Here is a 22107-nt window from a genome sequence, read left to right on the forward strand (position 1 = left end):
CTAAAAGTTGCCCTTGGCGAATAGTCCAGACGTTTGCTTCAATATCTCGACTGCTTCTTGAACACAGATACCACCAAAGATGAGATCATCCACGTAGAAATCCCTTTTAATAATGTCAGCGCCAATAGGAAATGCCTGCTGCTCATCCATGGCCAGTTGGTGCATAGCCCGCACTGAGAGAAACGATGCTGGTTTGGTGGCGTAGGTGACAGTGTCTAATTTGTAAGTCTGTATCTTCTGATGCTGAGAATCACGCCACAGGATACATTGAAGATAGCTGTCTGCTGGTTCGACTCGTACGCATCGATACATTTTGCATATGTCGCCTGTAAGTATCGAAACAGTTTCGGTTGGATGGTAGGACCTGCCATCAGTGCATCATTCAGCGAGTGTCCAGAGGTAGTAGCTGCTGATCCCTCAAACACGACCCTTAGCTTGGTTGTAGTACTATCCTCCTTCAGCACGCTGTGATGTGGCAGATAGTATTTGCATTGGCCCAATGCAGCTAAGCTAACAAGTGACATATGATTTAAGTCAAGATATTCCTTGATAAATGCTGCATACTGGGTTCTCAAAGTTGGGTTGCGGTCTAGTTCCCTTTCTAAATTAAGAAATCGGCGAAGCGCATGTTGATTGGAGTCACCCAGCTGATCCAGGCTTAGTCGAAGCGGTAAGCGAACTGAATACTCGCCAGTCGGCAGACGCTTAAAATTGGCCTGAAAGTGTGCCTCGCAGTCACGCTCCTCCCTGTTCGGGGATGACTCAGGCTCGGTGCAAGATTCCAGCTCCCAAAACCGACGGATTAATTCGTCAATCTGTGCATTCGTCTGCAGATGCGAGTCTACCAGCAGATCTGGATTCATCACAAATCGCCTAGCCACGAGCGATGATTTTCCTGCATATGCAGCACCTCCAGTCGCGACCCAACCAAAGCGAGTCTTTTGCAGTGTCAGCAGTCCAGCAGCTGGTTTGATCTGGCCAACGCAAAGCAGATCGAAAAACAGACTGGCTCCGATCAACATTACGATTTGCTGAGATTTGAAGAATTCAGGATCAGCTAGTTGTATGTTTGACGGAATGTTCCATGATGCAGGGTCGAGAGTGAAGCCAGGCTGATTATCGGTGATGGATGGTGCAATCAATGTCGGGATGCATGTGGAGTATTCAGACACTCGAGATTGGACATTGATGTTTACCGAAAAACCATCTGACGAAAACGCTGCATCACCAATGCCAGAGACGACTGCTGTGGAATTGAATTTGCGCAGCTGAAGCTGATGAGCAAGACGAGAGGTGATGATGTGCAATTGCGACCCAGAGTCGAGCAACGCACGGCAGGGCACCAAAGAGCCAGCGGGATTTTTAAAATTGTTGACGGCAGTGGCAAGTAGGATGACATCATGCTTAAGATGCTGGTCGATGGAGAGTGTCGACGATGAAGTTTCCGCCAGGATGTTTTGAGATGACGTATGAGTTTCTGCTTCTTGAACATTGTGTGAGCTAGAAGCAACGCTGTGACTGCTTGTGTTGCCAAGATGCAACAGGCTATGATGTTTGCTTCCACAGACTTTGCAAGTACTGAAACCGCAGACTCTCAGCTGATGTCCCCTTTGCAGGCAATTAAGCCACAGCGCAAGCCGTTTAGCTTCATGAAGGCGCAGCGAGGGCGATAATTTTGCGAATTGCAAACATTGCATAAGTTTTGGGTAAAAGGAGTGGCCTGCGGCTTCACAAAATACACATGCATATGTTCCATTCTTAATCACCACAAACGTTCTTCTACTATTGTTGTTCTGGCCCACCTGGGAGCCAGGCGTGTTCATTGCCGTCGCATGATCCGCATTTTCCAGCCTTTGACAACGCTGCTCAATGAAAGCTGTAAGCCGCTCACATGATGGTATGACGTCCAATGGCGCATCATCCTCCCAGCTAGCTTCCGTGGCGCTATCTAGCTTTTGCAGCAGTGTGTGTACTATGATGCAGCCGGCGATCTGCCCATCGATTTTAACGCACGTAAATGAGAGTTTCACGCAGTTGTTTCGTCGCATCCTTATCCACCTTTCTTAAACTCAAAATTTATGCAATATGTGCCTGAAAAAATACGCTTCTTATTAAAACGCTTATCAAGCAGTTCTAGAGCGGCAGCATAATTAGCGTTTGACATTTCTAACGAGCGAATTGTATCCAGCGGGCGTCAATGAAGGAGGCAAAGGGCCGATGAAGAGAGCAGACAGCAACCTACAAAGAGCAAACATCATTTGCTCTTAAGCTGTATTTATGATTATTGTCTTTTGCTGTTACTGCACGCAGCCGTCGCTGTTATCTCTACCGGTCACTTGACCAAACAGGTACATTTAGATATACTGTAAAAAGTTTCATGAAGATCTGTTAAGAAACACGTGTTTGCGGCACAAGCGCAAATTCGAAGAATTTCTGTATGCATGTACACACACACATTAATCCACGTCTGTTTCGTATTTATCAACAGCAATAGAATTGCGATTGTATTGTTTTCTGTATTACTAAGGTAATTGGTTTTCTTCTCACTAATACTCGATTATTAATGTGGTTGTTGAATGGAGGCGGTGGCGAGTGCTGCGCTTATTTGGGAGGGAACTTATTTATTTTATACCCTGAACCCATTGAAATTAGATAAAAAGGGAATATTGAATTTGTGCAAAATGAAAATGTATATTACAGGCAGAAGGAATTTCTCCGACCTTATAAAATATATATATTCTTGATCAGCATCAACAGCCGAGTCAATATAGCCATATACGTTTGTCTGTCCGTCCGTCCGTATATATGAACGCAAGGATCTTAGTATCTATAGGAGCTAGAGACTTAAAATCTTAGCTGTAGGCCCTCTTAGTACATGCGCAGATCGAGTTTGTTTCCGATAATCGATAACTCCCTTTCCGCCAAGCAATCGATACAAATCGATATCGATATCCTGTTTTTTGAGTAAAAGGGGTGAATTATAACAGCTAGAAACACCAAAATTGACATGTTAACTATAGAATAGTATGTCTATATCAAGTATAATTCATTGTATACCTATCGCCATCTTCTCGCTTCTACCTGATAGCTATAAATGAAGTTAATAACCCAACTTCCATTGCCCACTCATTTAAGCTAGAACACTAATGCAATATACTTTTTGAGAATGCACATATATTCTATGGTATATTAAGATATACTATAGAAAAGTTTATGAAGATCGGTTAAGAAACACGTGTTTGCGGCACCAGCGCAAATTCGAAGAATATCTGTGTGCATGTACACACACACATTAATCCACGTTTGCTTCGTATTTATCAACAGCCATATAATTGCGATTGTATTGTTTTCTGTATTAGTAAGTTAATTGGTTTTCTTCTCACTAATACTCTATTATTAATGTGGATGTTGAATGGAGGCGGTGCTACGGTTAGTTGTAAGCTCGAACCCTGCGAAGGGAACTTATTTTTTTTATACCCTGAACCCATTGAAAATAGATAAAAAGGGTATTTTGTATTTGTGGAAATTGTAAATGTATATAACAGGCAGAAGGAAGCTTCTCCGATCCCATAAAGTATATATATTCTGTTCAGCGTCAACAGCCGAGTCCTTTTAGCCATGTCCGTCTGTCTCCGTCCGTCCGTATGTATGAACGCAAGGATCTTAGTATCTATAAAAGCTAGAGACTTGAAATGTTAGCTGAAGGTCCTCTTAGTACATGCGCAGATCGAGTTTATTTTCGATAATCCATAACTTCATTTCCCCCAAGCAGTAGATATAAATCGAAGTCGAAATCCGGTTTTTTGAGTAAATAGGGCAAATAGTGTGAGCTAGATCCACCAAAATTAACATGTCCGCTTCTACCAGATAGCTATAAATGAAGTTAATAACCCAACTTCCATTGCCCACCAATTTAAGCTAGAATTTTAATGCAATTTACTTTTTGAGAATACAGAGATATTCTATGGTTCATTAAGATATACTGAAGAAGATCGGTTAAGAAACACCTGGTTGCGGCACCAGTGCAAATTTGAAGTATATCTGTATGCATGTACACACTCACATTCATTCACGTCTGCTTTGCATTTATCAACAGCAATATAATTGCGATTGTGTTGTTTTCTGTATTACTAAGTTAATTGGTTTTCTTCCCACTAATACTCGATTATTAGTGTGGTTGTTGAGTGGAGGCAGTGGCAAGTGGAACGGTTAGTTGCGAGCTGGCACCCTGCAAAGGGCACCTTTTTTTTGTTTATAGCCTGAACCCATTGAAATTAGATAAAAAGGGAATGTTGAATTTGTGCAATGTAAATATATATTGCAGGCAGAGGGAAGCTTCTCCGACCTTATAAAATATATATATTCTTGATCAGCATCAACAGCCGAGTCAATATAGCCATATACGTTTGTCTGTCCGTCCGTCCGTATATATGAACGCAAGGATCTTAGTATCTATAGGAGCTAGAGACTTAAAATCTTAGCTGTAGGCCCTCTTAGTACATGCGCAGATCGAGTTTGTTTCCGATAATCGATAACTCCCTTTCCGCCAAGCAATCGATACAAATCGATATCGATATCCTGTTTTTTGAGTAAAAGGGGTGAATTATAACAGCTAGAAACACCAAAATTGACATGTTAACTATAGAATAGTATGTCTATATCAAGTATAATTCATTGTATACCTATCGCCATCTTCTCGCTTCTACCTGATAGCTATAAATGAAGTTAATAACCCAACTTCCATTGCCCACTCATTTAAGCTAGAACACTAATGCAATATACTTTTTGAGAATGCACATATATTCTATGGTATATTAAGATATACTATAGAAAAGTTTATGAAGATCGGTTAAGAAACACGTGTTTGCGGCACCAGCGCAAATTCGAAGAATATCTGTGTGCATGTACACACACACATTAATCCACGTTTGCTTCGTATTTATCAACAGCCATATAATTGCGATTGTATTGTTTTCTGTATTAGTAAGTTAATTGGTTTTCTTCTCACTAATACTCTATTATTAATGTGGATGTTGAATGGAGGCGGTGCTACGGTTAGTTGTAAGCTCGAACCCTGCGAAGGGAACTTATTTTTTTTATACCCTGAACCCATTGAAAATAGATAAAAAGGGTATTTTGTATTTGTGGAAATTGTAAATGTATATAACAGGCAGAAGGAAGCTTCTCCGATCCCATAAAGTATATATATTCTGTTCAGCGTCAACAGCCGAGTCCTTTTAGCCATGTCCGTCTGTCTCCGTCCGTCCGTATGTATGAACGCAAGGATCTTAGTATCTATAAAAGCTAGAGACTTGAAATGTTAGCTGAAGGTCCTCTTAGTACATGCGCAGATCGAGTTTATTTTCGATAATCCATAACTTCATTTCCCCCATTCAGTAGATATAAATCGAAGTCGAAATCCGGTTTTTTGAGTAAATAGGGCAAATAGTGTGAGCTAGATCCACCAAAATTAACATGTCCGCTTCTACCAGATAGCTATAAATGAAGTTAATAACCCAACTTCCATTGCCCACCAATTTAAGCTAGAATTTTAATGCAATTTACTTTTTGAGAATACAGAGATATTCTATGGTTCATTAAGATATACTGAAGAAGATCGGTTAAGAAACACCTGGTTGCGGCACCAGTGCAAATTTGAAGTATATCTGTATGCATGTACACACTCACATTCATTCACGTCTGCTTTGCATTTATCAACAGCAATATAATTGCGATTGTGTTGTTTTCTGTATTACTAAGTTAATTGGTTTTCTTCCCACTAATACTCGATTATTAGTGTGGTTGTTGAGTGGAGGCAGTGGCAAGTGGAACGGTTAGTTGCGAGCTGGCACCCTGCAAAGGGCACCATTTTTTTGTTTATAGCCTGAACCCATTGAAATTAGATAAAAAGGGAATGTTGAATTTGTGCAATGTAAATATATATTGCAGGCAGAGGGAAGCTTCTCCGACCTTATAAAATATATATATTCTTGATCAGAACGCAAGGATCTAAGTAACTTTAAGAGCTAGAGATTTGAAATTTTAGCTGTAGGTCCTCTTAGTACATGCGCAGATCGAGTTTGTTTCCGATAATCGATAACTTCCTTTCCGCCAAGCAATCGATACAAATCGATATCGAAATCCTGTTTTTTGAATAAAAGGGGTAAATAATAAAAGCTGGATACACCAAAATTGACATATTAACTCTAGAATAGTATGTCTATATCAAGTATAATTCATTGTAAACCTATCGACATCTTCCCGCTTCTACCTGATAGCTATAGTAAAGTTAATAACCCAACTTCCATTGCCCACTCATTTAAGCTAGAACACTAATGCAATATACTTTTTGAGAATGCACATATATTCTATGGTATATTAAGATATACTATAGAAAAGTTTATGAAGATCGGTTAAGAAACACGTGTTTGCGGCACCAGCGCAAATTCGAAGAATATCTGTGTGCATGTACACACACACATTAATCCACGTTTGCTTCGTATTTATCAACAGCCATATAATTGCGATTGTATTGTTTTCTGTATTAGTAAGTTAATTGGTTTTCTTCTCACTAATACTCTATTATTAATGTGGATGTTGAATGGAGGCGGTGCTACGGTTAGTTGTAAGCTCGAACCCTGCGAAGGGAACTTATTTTTTTTATACCCTGAACCCATTGAAAATAGATAAAAAGGGTATTTTGTATTTGTGGAAATTGTAAATGTATATAACAGGCAGAAGGAAGCTTCTCCGATCCCATAAAGTATATATATTCTGTTCAGCGGCAACAGCCGAGTCCTTTTAGCCATGTCCGTCTGTCTCCGTCCGTCCGTATGTATGAACGCAAGGATCTTAGTATCTATAAAAGCTAGAGACTTGAAATGTTAGCTGAAGGTCCTCTTAGTACATGCGCAGATCGAGTTTATTTTCGATAATCCATAACTTCATTTCCCCCATTCAGTAGATATAAATCGAAGTCGAAATCCGGTTTTTTGAGTAAATAGGGCAAATAGTGTGAGCTAGATCCACCAAAATTAACATGTCCGCTTCTACCAGATAGCTATAAATGAAGTTAATAACCCAACTTCCATTGCCCACCAATTTAAGCTAGAATTTTAATGCAATTTACTTTTTGAGAATACAGAGATATTCTATGGTTCATTAAGATATACTGAAGAAGATCGGTTAAGAAACACCTGGTTGCGGCACCAGTGCAAATTTGAAGTATATCTGTATGCATGTACACACTCACATTCATTCACGTCTGCTTTGCATTTATCAACAGCAATATAATTGCGATTGTGTTGTTTTCTGTATTACTAAGTTAATTGGTTTTCTTCCCACTAATACTCGATTATTAGTGTGGTTGTTGAGTGGAGGCAGTGGCAAGTGGAACGGTTAGTTGCGAGCTGGCACCCTGCAAAGGGCACCATTTTTTTGTTTATAGCCTGAACCCATTGAAATTAGATAAAAAGGGAATGTTGAATTTGTGCAATGTAAATATATATTGCAGGCAGAGGGAAGCTTCTCCGACCTTATAAAATATATATATTCTTGATCAGAACGCAAGGATCTAAGTAACTTTAAGAGCTAGAGATTTGAAATTTTAGCTGTAGGTCCTCTTAGTACATGCGCAGATCGAGTTTGTTTCAGATAATCGATAACTTCCTTTCCGCCAAGCAATCGATACAAATCGATATCGAAATCCTGTTTTTTGAATAAAAGGGGTAAATAATAAAAGCTGGATACACCAAAATTGACATATTAACTCTAGAATAGTATGTCTATATCAAGTATAATTCATTGTAAACCTATCGACATCTTCCCGCTTCTACCTGATAGCTATAGTAAAGTTAATAACCCAACTTCCATTGCCCACTCATTTAAGCTAGAACATTAGTGCAATATACTTTTTGAGAATGCACAGATATTCTATGGTACATTAAAATAAACTGTAGAAAAGTTCATGAAGATCGGTTAAGAAACATTTGCTTGCGGCACAAGCGCAAATTCGAAGAATATCTGTATGCATGCACACACACACATTAATCCACGTCTGCTTCGTATTTATCAACAGCAATATAATTGCGATTGTATTGTTTTCTATATTACTAAGTTAATTGGTTTTCTTCTCACTAATACTCGATTATTAATGTGGTTGTTGAATGGAGGCGGTGGCAAGTGCTACGCTTAGTTGCAAGCTCGAACCCTGCGAAGGGAACTTATTTTTGTTATACCCTGAACCCATTGAAAATAGATAAAAAGGGTATTTTGTATTTGTGGAAATTGTAAATGTATATAACAGGCAGAAGGAAGCTTCTCCAATCCCATAAAGTATACATATTCTTGTTCAGCGTCAACAGCCGAGTCCTTTTAGCAATGTCCGTCTGTCTCCGTCCGTCCGTATGTATGAATGCAAGGATCTTAGTATCTATAATCGCTAGAGACTTGAAATGTTAGCTGAAGGTCCTCTTAGTACATGCGCAAATCGAGTTTGTTTTCGATAATCCATAACTTCATATCCCCCAAGCAATAGATATAAATCGATGTCGAAATCCGGTTTTTTGAGTAAATAGGGTAAATAATAAGAGCTAGATCCACCAAAATTAACATGTCCGCTTCTACCAGATAGCTATAAATGAAGTTAATAACCCAACTTCCATTGCCCACCAATTTAAGCTAGAATTTTAATGCAATTTACTTTTTGAGATTCCACCGATATTCTATGGTACATTAAAATATACTGTAGAAAATTTCATGCAGATCGGTTAAGAAATACGTGTTTGCGGCACCAGCGCATATTCGAAGAATATCTGTATGCATGTACACACACACATTCATGCATTATAATTGCGATTGTATTGTTTTCTGTATTACTAAGTTGATTGGTTTTCTTCTCACTAATACTCGATTATTAGTGTTGTTGTTGAGTGGAGTCGGTTGCAAGTGGTACAGTTATTTGCGAGCTCGGACCCTTCCAAGGGAACTTATTATTTTTTTATACCCGGAACCCATTGAAAATGGGTTAATAGGGTATACTGTATTTGTTAAAAATGTAAAAGTATGTAACAGAAAAATGCACCTCCGACCCTATTAAATATATGTATTGTTGATCAGCATCAACAACCGATTCGATCTAACCATGTCCCTCTGTCTGTCCGTCTATTCGTCCGTCCATATGTATAAACGCAAGATGTTTGTAACTATACGAGCTAGAGACTTGCAATTTTACTTATAGGTCCTTTTAGTACATGCGCAGATCGAGTTTGATTCCGATAATCGATAACTTTCTTTCCCCAATCAATCGAAATCCTGTTTTTTGAGTAAATAGGGTAAATAATAAGAGCTAGATACATCAAAATTGACATGTTAACTGTAGAAAGGTATATATATATGTCAAGTGTCATTCCTTTTATATCGCCTCATTCGCGGTACTACCTGATAGCTATATATCAAGTTAATAACCCAACTTCCATTGCCCACCATTTAAGCTAGAATATAACTGCAATTTATTTTTTGAGAATACTCAGATATTCTATGGTACATTTAGATATACTGTAGAACATTTCATGAGGAACGGTTAAGAAACACGTGTTTGCGGCACCATCGCAAATTCGAAGAATATCTGTATGCATGTACACCTCACACATTCATGCACGTTTGCTTCGTATTTTACAACAGCATTTTAGTTGCGATTGTATTGTTTTTGGTATTACTAAGTTAATTGGTTTTCTTCTCACTAGCACTCGATTATGGTGTGGTTGTTGACTGGAGGCGGTGGCAGGTTTTATAGTTAGTGGCGAGTTCGAATCCTGCGAAAGGAACTTATTTATTTTTATACCCTGAACCCATTGAAAGTGGATAAAAGGGGTTATTGTATTTTTGCAAAATGTAAATGTATATAAAATACAGAAAGAAGCTTCTCCGGGCCGAAAAGTATATATATTCTTGATCAGCATCAACAGCCGAATCAATTTAGCCATGTCCGTCTATCTGTCCGTCCGTCCGTATGTATGAACGCAAGGATCTTAGTATCTATAAGAGCTAGAGATTTGAAATTTGAGCTGTTGGTCCTCTTAGTACATGCGCAGATTGAGTTTGTTTTCGAAAATCGATAACTTCCTTTCCCCCAAGCAATCGATACAAGTCGATACCGAAATCCTGTTTCTTGAGTAAATAGGGTAAATATTTGGAGCTAGATCCAGCAAAATTGACATCGGTTCCTTTACTTATGCGAAGGCCTCGATGCTGTCAGTTCGCTTCATGCATTTGGTACGCATCGGCCACAATTTTGAACACAAAAAATTAATAGTTAATTATTTCTATTTGTGAAAGCTATTGAAAAAGCTCAAGAGCGCAACATTTGGTGACCCCGACGTGATTTTTTATTTTTGTTGTTGTAAGATTATTTGCTTTACATTAAAGCAATAATCTTAAAAGGCACCACTTGACATTTCGTTTTGTGCACTTTATATACATACATACTTATCGCCGTTGCTTTGCCTACTCTCTCGGTCGCTTAAAGTCTCTGCTCATTCGTGCGGTACTTATGTAAAAGCTATTGCCGTTGCTTCATTACATAGCTTGACACGTACGTTCGCAGAAGTTCTTATTGTACAACTATTGTTTTTTGAACGGTTTGCATGTACTAGCGATCACCGTTGTTAGTTACTCAGCTAGTTTCGCACGCGCTTTCTATCACGCTTCTAATGGCAACCGAAAATAATGCCACTAGTGCAGTGTCCTCTGCTAACAGGGTGACCTTTCTGAAGCGCAAAGCAATTTCAATTTATGACAGTTTGCAAACACTTCGAAATTCTCTAACTACTTCGCCACTTAGTGCAATTGATGACTGCGGTCTTAGTGTTAGGCTGAAGCTAATCGAGCGGCTTCAGACCTCATTTGATATTACTCACACTAGCCTCGAAGAACTAGACTTTGATGAAATCGGTAACCAATTGCGTGAGGACTTCGACGAGTCAGCAGTATCTATGGAAATTTCGGTTCGGAGTGAAATTGCGAAACGTGTCTCAATATTGCCCTGCTCAACATTTCGCAACATTGTGCTGCCCTCGCAGACAGTTAGAGCTAAAGCACCGCCAACACTACCCTCAATAAAGTTGCCTACGTTCAGTGGTGGTTACACAGAATGGGCCGACTTTTATTCTATGTTCACAACCGTCATAGAAAATCATCCTGATCTAGCAGATATCGAAAAGCTGCAGCATCTTCGATCGTGCCTGAAGGATACAGCGCTGGACGCGATTCGATCATTGGAAATAACAAACGATAATTATGCCAAAGATCTTAATTTATTGGAGAAAAGGTTTAATAATAGACGTTTGGTTTTTCAGGCACACATACTTGAGATATTGGGGCTCAAGAGGGTGGCAGGTGGATCGGCCGTGTCGCTAAGGGAGTTATCCTACCAATTCAACGCACATTTTAGCGCGTTAAAGAGCATGGGCAACTCCGAACAAATCGCTGGAGGCATCATTGTGCAGATTATTTTTACAAAAGCTGGTCCCAATATCACAAGCCAAGGCTAGAGGATTCGTCGTTCGTTAATTTAATACCATCGTGGGAGCATATGGCTACGTTTCTGGAGCAGAGATGCCGAACAATAGAAACCGTAAATTTTGCTATGGCAAGCTATGCCCCTAGCCATCAGGTGGGAAAAACTAGAGAAATTAACACCAGTAGATCGTCATTTATCACCACTAACCACGACGCCCCTGTCTGCGTCTTTTGTGATAGCCCTGGTCATAGTATACATAATTGTTCTCGATTTGGCAATTTGACCCCTGCATTACGGCTTAGGGAGGCAAAACGAGTTGCACTGTGCTTGAATTGCCTAAAGAACGACCCTCTCAGCGTCGGCCAGATAAGGCTTCTCCCAGGACTACCGTGTCTTCAAAAAACACGGCTTGGTTGGGTAGTTTCTGGAGGCGGACCGCGCTTGAGTGGTAGCATACTGCGGGCAAACTTGAGTCAAGTTCTGAAGAACGTGCTGATGAATTGGTTCGAAGATTTTGGGAGATAGAATCATGCTTGGAAAGTACACCTACCACTTCAAAGAAAGAAAACATCTGTGAAGAACATTTCGTAAAGACTCATATCAGATTGCCTAGTGGCCAATATTCAGTTCGTTTACCCTTCAAGCGAAGTTTGGAATGTCTGGGGACGTCATACCAACAAGCCTTTCGTCGGTTCCTGACCCTGGAACGCAAACTACAAAATCGTCCAGATCTAAAGATTCAATATTCAAACTTTCTAAAGGAATATTTGGATCTTGGTCATAGGTCGCCTTTTGCTCCAGAGCCTATAGGACTTTGTCAATACTTTCTTCGTCATCACTTTGTCTTTAAAGAAGACAGTTCAACGACAAAATTGCGAGTCGTTTTCGACGGCTCAGCAGCTACCTCGTCAGGTTATTCATTAAATGAACTATTGATGGCTGGACCTGTTTTTCAAAGCTCGCTGTTTCATATCCTTTTTCGCTTTCGTAATTTCCCGATCGCCCTAACAGGAGATATTGGAAAAATGTATCGCTGCGTATGCGTTTCAGCACCGGATGATTTTCTCCAATGCATTCTGTGGCGAGACTCGCCAGAACAGGATATAAAGATTTTTAAGCTGGATACAGTTACATACGGAACAAAGCCAGCTTCGTTCCTCTCTATCCCTGCTATGCATTAGCTGTCTATGGATGAGGAAACTAATTCTCCATTGGATCTCGGATTTTGCGGCGTGACCTCTACGTTGATGACCTCATTTCAGGGGGTGATTCAATTCAAGAAGCAAAGAAACTTCTTAATCAGACGGCTGGAATCTTGACAAGGGGCGTTAAGTTGCGAATGTGGTGCTAAACAATTCTGCTGTACTTAAAGGGATACCCGTAGAGGACAGAGAATCTTCCCTAATGTTTGATGATGGTAGCGACATCACCAAAACTCTTGGACTCGCTTGGGACTCAGCGTCGGATCGATTGTTGTTTTCGTTTTCGTCCATTCAGCAGAGATCTAAACCATCCAAAAGGTCAATACTATCGACCATAGCTCGCTTGTATGACCCGCTTGGACTCATAGGGCCGGTAATTGCCAAGGCTAAAATCTTTATGCAGCAGATCTGGAAGGAAAAGATTGAGTGGGATGAGAGCTTGCCATCATCACTGGCAACAGCTTGGCATGATCTTTGCTGCAGTTTTGAGAAGGCACAGTTTCTTAAATTTCCTCGTCTCGTGTCAATACCTGCAGCAGAGTTAGAAGTTCACGGTTTCTGCGACGCCAGCATCGAAGCATATAGGGCCTGTGTCTACGTCCTTTCTCGACGAACATCAGCCAGTTGTCAGCTGTTGTGTTCCAAATCGCGTGTAGCTCCTCTGAAAACAATCACAGTTCCAAAGCTAGAGCTCTGTGGTGCCATCTTATTATCTAATCTCATGCGTGAGATATCTAAAATGAATCAGTTCGATGGAAAATTCTACTGTTGGACGGATTCTTCTGTATGCCTTTCCTGGATAAGGACCGAGCCCTGCAAGCTCAATGTGTTTGTGGTTAATCACGTCACAGCAGTTCAAGAGCTAACTAATGGCATGAAATGGCCTTACGTGCCTACTTCACTCAACCCGGCAGATATACTCTCGAGAGGATCTACGCCCAGTGAATTAGATCAATCGTCACTGTGGTTCAACGGCCCAGAATTTCTAGTTAAAAAAAAATTGGACTGGCCTGTTTCTTGCTTGTCAGAAAGGACAGAACTCTCCCTTCGTTGATATAACTGTCACTTGTAAATACGTCAACTCATTTGATACAATGCAGCGTATATTCGGATATATTTATAAATTCATACACAGAAGCAGGCATCCTGGACTAACAGTGTCTGATCTACAACATGGGACCCAACTCTTACTAAGGCTCGTCCAGAGAGCACACCTGTGGAAAGAGATCAATTGCAATCGAGAAGAGTTGTTAAACCGTCAGTTGTATCGCATCACTTAACCCTTTTTTGGATGATGGGCGCTTGAAAAACTCTTCACTGAATTTCGACGCTCGTCATCCAATAATTCTCCCGTGTCACCACCCCATCACAAACTCAGTCATCACACGGTTTCACAATCGGGACTTACACGCTGGTCCACGGGCACTTCTTGCTCATATTCGGTTGCAGTTTTGTCCGATTGGTGGAAGGAAGACCGTATCCAAGGTGGTTGGAAAATGTGTGAGATGCTTTCGTGCCAAGCCTCGATTAATAGAGAATATAATGGGTGATCTGCCCAAAGAACGTTTGACTGTTTGTCGAGCCTTTGAAGTCCTTGGTGTTGACTATTGTGGACCATTTTCCTATAAGCCAGACGTGCGAAATAAAGCTCCAGTCAAATGTTACATGGCTGTCTTCGTCTGCTTCGCGACTAAAGCGGTTCACCTGGAACTGGTCAAGGATCTGTCGACAGCTTCTTGCTTGAATGCGCTTAAGAGGTTTATATCGACTCGAAGCAGGCCATCTCAGATATGGTCGGACAAAAACGAGCTTCTGGATCTCAAGCGTCTATTCAAAAGTAATCATATTGAGTCAGTGCATAATTTTTGCATGGCTGATTTCATTGATTGGAAATTTATACCTCCTCGTTCACCGCATTTTGGCGGCCTTTGGGAAGCAGCAGTGAAGACAGCGAAAAATCATTTTTATCGTGCTGTTGGATCTTGTGTTCTCAACTTCAAAGAGTTTCGCACCCTAGTCTGCCACATAGCATCGATAATTAATTCCAGGCCATTGTTTCCTCTTTCAGAAGATCCAGCAGATCTAGAAGTGCTCACTCCAGCTCATTTCTTGATTGGTGGACCCAGCTCATCGTTCTTTGAACCTGATGTGACGCACCTTTAATTCAATCGTCTGGATGGTTGGCAACGCGTAACGTACGTCCAACAACTGTTTTGGTCTCGCTGGCGTGAAGAATACTTAACACTGCTTCAGCAGCGCTCCAAATGGCGTACTCCGAAACCAAGCCTATGCGTCAACGACATAGTCCTCGTAAAGGATGAAAATCTGCCGCCTCTAAGGTGGCCACTGGCGAGAATCACAGAGTTAATCGTGGGAAAGGATGGAGTCGCTCGAGTAGCCATTTTGCGCACCGCAACAGGAGAAACGAGAAGAGCTCCAAACAAGCTATGCCTATTGCCCATCAGGGAATCTGTTGAAAGCCCATGCCTTCCAACGGGGGCAGAATGTCTGGTTACGCAGCCAAAATAACTGGAGCGACCTCGCAACTGATAAGAGCAGCATCTTAAATTTATCTTATAATACTCGCTCTGCAAAGCAAGTACCTAATTTTCGCTCTGAAGAATTCATTAACATAGAGCTGCCGCTCTTCGCTGTAACGATCGTTTTATTGCCCTAGCTTTACTTATGCGAAGGCCTCGATGCTGCGCATCGAGTTAGTTAAGTCAGTTCGCTTCATGCATTTGGTACGCATCGGCCACTTGCATTACTCAAAATTATAAGTAATAATTGTCTCTTCGCTTAAATTGGCACGTACTAATTCGGGTTCGCTTGCCTATATATAAGCTTTTGTTCTTAAATAATAAGCACAGACTAATTCGGGTCTGCCTGCTTCTCGTAACTTTAAGAAATATAAAACAATTTTGAACACAAAAAATAAATAGTTAATTATTTATATTTGTGAAAGCTTTGATAAAGCTCAATAGCGCAACACATACTTAAAGAATTTCTTCAACCAAACCTGACTACAGGAGTTTATTGCAGTCTCGAAGATTTATAAATCCAAAATTTATTTAAAAACACTTTTACCAACAAATTTTTATTTACTAAAAAGTTTGTCCTAGACATCGAAAACATAAATGACAAAGAAATTCTAATGGAAGAAATACATGCTCGTGCTCATAGAGGTTTGGACGAAAATCTTAAGCAAATTCTCAAATAGTATTATTGGCCAACACTATATAAAACCCTTAAGCAATACATACGCTAATGCGAAATTTGTAATAAATAAATATAACAGAAACCCTAAGCAAATTCCTATTTCTAAAGCCCCTATTCCGGAGAGAGAAGGTGAACAATTACATCATGACATTTTTTATGCTCAAAAATTAACAATCTTGACATGCCTAGACGCATATTCTAAATTTTTAGTGATTAAGGAAATCAATAACAAATTAGATATGGCAAACAAAGTGGTGGAACTTATCCAAACTTTTCCTTTCGCTAAATCCATAATGATGGACAACGAACCTACGTTTTCCTCGACACAGAAAGAAAGAGTTCATTCAACAATTATCGAAATTTCCTCATTGTATTCAAGAAGAATACAATATAATGGATCATTCCGAAGTCATATACCGAGCAGTTAAAGATTATAACAACACAATTCAATCGACAACTCAACAAAAACCATGTGAAATATTATTTAACAAAATAGAACACCCAAAATTGTCAGAAAAATTGAAATCAGCAGAAGCCAAAATGTTAGAGTACCATAACAAAAAGAGGTCACCAAAAAATTACCAAGTAGGTGAAATAATTTATGAAAAAAAACATGTCGAACGAAACAAACTACAACCTAGATTTAAAATAACAGGTAGTTAAAGAAGACAGGAAATAAAGGCAAAATAAACAAAAGGGATCGTATTATTCACAAAGACAATATCAAATTCTAACCTATTATATGTTTTTTTTAATGTATTTTTAGAATGCACATTTTATGTTTCTTATCTGTTATACTGCCGTTTTGCGGTGCAGATATTATTAATTATTCAATTGATGACTATGTCCTACTTGAGGATACAGATAATCTTTTTTTATTCGAAGCATACGGAGAAGTTTTTCACGTTACTAATCTAAGTTTTTATAACGATATTTTTGAAAACGAATTAAATTTTTTTAAAAACAAAAACAATACAATTGATTGGGAAGTAACCTTGGAATTGAATTTAATCAAAACACTTCTTTTCTGAACTTACACCTCCCAAAATTGCCAAACGTACTATCAATGAACTAGGCACAATTTTTAAATGGATCAACACCAGACCATGATGACATGATAACTATTCAAACTAAAATCAATGAACTTGTTCAAAACAATAATATGCAGAATCAAATCAATTCTGCAATTTTCAAGGAAGTCACTAAAATCACAAATCTTTTAAGGGATATTTAGTTTAATCAGGAATTATTTATGAAAAATATATAGACTTAAGTTGTTATCACTTGACCTTCAAAATCTGCTGGATACTATCACATTTTCCAAAGCTGCAATATTGAATCCAAAAATCTTAAATAAACAAGACATGATAAATATATTTAATCACGAAACACTTAATATCACTCTAATCGATCTTTTCCTCTTTTTCGATCGTTTCACACCAAGGTTTAATCATAGTTTTTATAAAATACCCTACAATTAATTACAATTGTAAGATATACCACGCTAAAGCCATATCCCAAACAGATGTAAAATTGTTCGTTTACGACAAAATTGCTAAATGTAATAACACGTATTACCTCATTGATAACTTTAAAAGAGAAATTTATAACAGTTTTGCCCACATTAATTTTGAACCAAACTGTTTTGTAAATCTCTTTAATAAAAAATTTACAAGTTGTATAAAATTATCCGAAAAAAATAAACCAACAAAATTTATAACAGACGGCGCTATTTTAGTATCAGGCACAAACTGTATTAACGAAACCTCGCTTACAGGCATTTACCTTGTTACATTTAAAACCATAGTAACCATAAACAATGTTACCTACACCAATGTAAAAGAAAAAATTCTAAATTATGTAAAACACAATAAATTCACAAACTACTTAATTAGTGAATATCAAGTTACTAATAATACTGAACTTCAATTAGAAAATACAAATATACCATAAAAATTGTTATAAAATTAGAAAGTAATCATTCATAAATAACCTTTTTAGTATTTATACTAATTTTTATTTTTACTATGGTAAAGCTTCTTAAACGCTGCACTTGAATAAATCTAAATCCCCTCAAAATACTGTAATTGAAATCGTCAAGTAATCAAAAGTACCATAACACTCAAACTACAGCAACAGAGTTTGACATATTAAACCAATTAAACGAACAAATTGAATCTTTAAAAGGAAATAATCAAGAATCGGGGACGATTATTTTTAAGAAAGGGAGGAGTTATCACCCAGCCCGCAAGGCAATTCTTATTGAAATCATAAACAACATTTCAGTATAAGTCGCTATCCCAATTACTTAGCCCTTTCAGACCTATTAGACCCGTTTCAATCACTCCGTCCACTTAACGCAGAGCTGCAGCTCTGCTAACATAAATATCCAGATTCCCGGCTCTAACATAAACATAACAGCGCAACTACTTAACATAAAGATTCATATTCTAGAGCGCAATTGCTAACGTAAACATGACTCAAAGCGTCTAGCCTACGCAAGCCATCCCCGCGAGATTGTAAACTTTAAGGAAAGAAGCTTTAGAATAAACACAGTTGATTCGCAGCATAAGATCACCGCGAGCTTTTGAGCTTTAAGAGAATTAGCTTTCTCATACCTATAGCTGAATTGCAGCATAAGTTCACAACTGTACTTTAGTTCTAATCTTGGATTCAAAAAAATCGGAAGCCTTTAGTCTCCCACTTAAAAAAATATTTTTTTCCAATTAGTAGCCACTAATCGGTTAATTTGCATGTACATACACACACAAATCATGCACGTTTGCTTCGTATTTATCAACAGCATTTTAATTGCGATCGTATTGTTTTCTGTATTATTGGGTTTTTTCTCACTAATACTCGATTATTAGTGTGGTTGTTGAGTGAAGGCGGTGGCAAGTGGCACGGTTAGTTGCAAGAACGGACTCCGCCAAGGGAACTTATTATATTATTATACCCTAAACCCATTGAAAATGGGTAAAAGTGTTTATTGTATTTGTTTAAAATGTAGATTTATGTAACAGGCAGAAAAGAGCTTCTCCGACCCCATAAAGTATATATATTCTTGATTAGCATCAACAGCCGAGTCATTTTAGCGATGTCCGTCAGTCTGTCTGTCCATCCGTATGTATGAATGCATGGTCGACAAAACGAGTGTCTTCCTTATTATTAAATAGATTATACAATAGAATTATATGCTAAGCTAAAGAATACAATTTTCTAAATAGCATCACCGACCGATGGAGGTGTTTTATTTGCCAGTCCGGCCAGCTATGCCCCTTTTCACACCCAATTTTGTCAGTGACGCTATTAGAGCCTACATCTAAGCAGAAGGTTGTAAGTAGGGAAAAAGTGTTCTCAAGTAAAATTAAAAATAATCTTAATTTGCTATATTAATAAAAATAAATACAATAAATAGGAAAAAGTAAGTAAGAAGATTGTTAATAAAGTAAAGCAATGTAAGTTAGATAAAGAGTGTTAAGTAGATAGGACAAAGAGAAAAGTAATGGGAAATCACCGAAAAATTTTTCAGCCTGTCAGGCAAGCTATTCCCCTGCTCATAGCTGGGAATGGTCAGCGACTTTCCAAAGGTATCCTGAAAGCAAAGATTTTATTAGGCGTAGAGACAGTTCGGTAGAGAAAACGTGATGCAAACTATTATAATTTTTACATAGCACGCGAAAAGGATTGTGCTGTTGTGCACGTAGATAGTAAAAGGGGCGATAATTTCTGGTTGGTCTAGCCTCAACAGAGAATTGAAGACGCCGTAACTGAAACGACGTAACTGTTAGTATAACTGACAAGATAAGCTTTAGTACGATTTAATGTCATAAACATACACTTTGAACAATTTAGATGCAATTGATTGACCGAACATCAAAGTTGCATAGCGTTCAAATCGGCTTGTAGACGAGAATGATGTAGGGGATTAGTGTATGATAGAAAAAGTTTGACATCGTCTGCATACATGAGTACCCGGGCATGTGATATAACAGAGGGAAGATAGAGACATGCGCAGATCGAGTTTGTTTCCGATAATCGATAGCTTCCTTTCCCCAAGCAATCGATACAAATCGATATCCAAATCCTGTATTTTTCGTAATAATAAAAGCTACATCCAACAAAATTGACATTTTTACTCTAAAACAGTATATATATGTCAAGTGTCATTCTTTTGCACTTATTGCTACCTCCGTGCTACCAGCTGATATCTATAAATCAAATTAATAATCCAACTTCCATTGTCAACCAATTTAAGCTAGAATTTATTTGCAATTTACTTTTTAAGAATACAGAGATATTCTATAGTACATTAAGATATACTGTAGAAAATTTCATGAAGATCGGTTAAGAAGCTCGTGATTGCGCGTCTGCTTAGTATTAATCAACAGCTTTATTGTCCCGATTGAATTATTTTTTGTATAACTAAGTTAATTGGTTTTCTTCTCACTTATACTCGATTATTAGTGTGGTTCTTGAGTGGAGGTGGTGGCAAGTCGTACGGTTAGTTACGAGCTCGGACCCTGCGAAGGGAACTTATTTTTTTTTATACCCTGAACCCATTGAAAATGGATTAAAAGGGTATATTGTATTTGTGCAATATGTAAATGTTTATAACAGGCGGGAGGCAGCTTCTGCGAACCCATAAAGTATATATATTCTTGATCAGCATCAACAGCCGTGTCGATCTACCCACGCCGTTTGTCTGCCGGTTCGTCCGTTTGTATGAACGCAACGATCTTAGTATCTATAAGAACTAGAGATTTGAAATTTAATTGTAGGTCCTCTTAGTACATGCGCAGATCGAGTTTGTTTTCGATAATGGATTACTTCCTTTCCCCCCAAGCGATCGACACAAATCGATATCGAAATCCTGTTTTTTTCGTAAATAGGGTAAATAATAAGAGCTACATCCAACAAAATTGACATTTTTACTCTAGAAGAGTATATATATGTCAAGTGTCATTCTTTTTATACTTATCGCTACCTCCGTGCTACTACCTGATAGCTATAAATAAAATTTATAATCCAACTTCCATTGCCAACCAATTTAAGCTAGAATTTAATGCAATTTACTTTTTAAGAATACAGAGATATTCTATGGTACATTAAGGTATACTGTAGAAAATTTCATTAAGATCGGTTAAGAAGCTTGTGATTGCGTGTCTGCTTAGTATTAATCAACAGCTTTATTGTCCCGATTGAATTATTTGTTGTATAACTAAGTTAATTGGTTTTCTTCTCACTAATACTCGATTTTTAGTGTGGTTGTTGAGTGGAGGCGGTGGCAACAGGCCGAAGGAAGCTTCATCTCCGACCCCATTAAAGATTTATTTCTAGATCAGCATCAACAGCCGAGTCAATTTACCCATGTCCGTCTGTCTGTGCTTCCGTCCGTATGTATGATGTTAGTAACTACAAAAGCTAGAGATTCGAAATTTTAGCTGTAGGTCCTCTTAGTACATGCGCAGATCGAGATTGTTTCCAATAATCGATAACTGCCTTTCCCCCAAGCAATATCAAAATCCTGTTTTATGAGTAAAAAAATAATAAGAACAAGATCCACCAAAATTAATATGTTCACTGTAGAATAGTATATATATATCAAGTATCATTCATTGTATACCCATCGCCATCTTTCCGCTTCTACCTGATACCTAAATATCAAGTTGGATTGGATTGTTCTCGTTTTGTTCTGTTGCACCAGGTGGGAAACTGCGTGCGTGTGTGCATGTGTGTAACAGGTGTTCACCACACATACACACACACGGTCTTCGAATGTTTGCTGCATCCGACCACTTATTCGACCTTGAGCAATTCAAAATCAAAAGTCAAGGTAGCGTTAGGGGGAATGATGGCCTCGGCTGCCGTATGCGTAGTCAGGTGACCAGATCATCTTGGCCGTTGGCCGCGAATTACTTCGCCCTTGCCAATTATAAATTTGAAGGGCTTGTTGCCGTCCGGTTGCACCGAAACTTTTTGGCCATTATTGGGGAAGGTACTGCCATCGCCAGCTGAAATTGGAACAACTTGTACACCCATTGTTATGTTTTTTCGTTTGTTTAATTTAATAAATCGGACTTCTGAAAAAAACTAGCATGTTTTCTCGTCGCGTCGAAGTTAATAACCGAACTTCGATTGCCCACCAATTTACGCTAGAGTCTTAAT

The 22107-nt window shown here is 38.7% G+C and overlaps 1 protein-coding gene and 1 pseudogene across 1 annotated transcript; both read right to left on the reverse strand.

Moving 5' to 3' along the window:
- Positions 1 to 2048, reverse strand: LOC138911483 (uncharacterized). Its single transcript, XM_070210785.1, has 2 exons — positions 365 to 2048; positions 1 to 281 (listed from the first exon to the last, which is right to left on the reverse strand). The coding sequence occupies exons 1-2, from the start codon at positions 2046 to 2048 to the stop codon at positions 1 to 3; spliced, it is 1965 nt and encodes a 654-aa protein (XP_070066886.1).
- Positions 2049 to 21661: 19613 nt separating this feature from the next.
- On the reverse strand, positions 21662 to 22052 carry LOC116652151 (peptidyl-prolyl cis-trans isomerase Fkbp12-like; annotated as a pseudogene).
- Between the last annotated feature and the right edge of the window lie 55 nt (positions 22053 to 22107).

The sequence above is a fragment of the Drosophila virilis genome, unplaced genomic scaffold (genome assembly GCF_030788295.1).
Source record: "Drosophila virilis strain 15010-1051.87 unplaced genomic scaffold, Dvir_AGI_RSII-ME tig00000574, whole genome shotgun sequence".
NCBI lineage: Eukaryota > Metazoa > Arthropoda > Insecta > Diptera > Drosophilidae > Drosophila > Drosophila virilis.

Bases quoted from the DNA above. Each gene is read 5' to 3' on its own strand.
- LOC138911483 (XM_070210785.1), bottom strand. From the start codon at position 2,048: ATGCGACGAAACAACTGCGTGAAACTCTCATTTACGTGCGTTAAAATC. The intron at 282-364 runs GTCCTACCATCC...TCGAACCAGCAG, and splicing joins GAATGATGCACTGATGGCAG to ACAGCTATCTTCAATGTATC.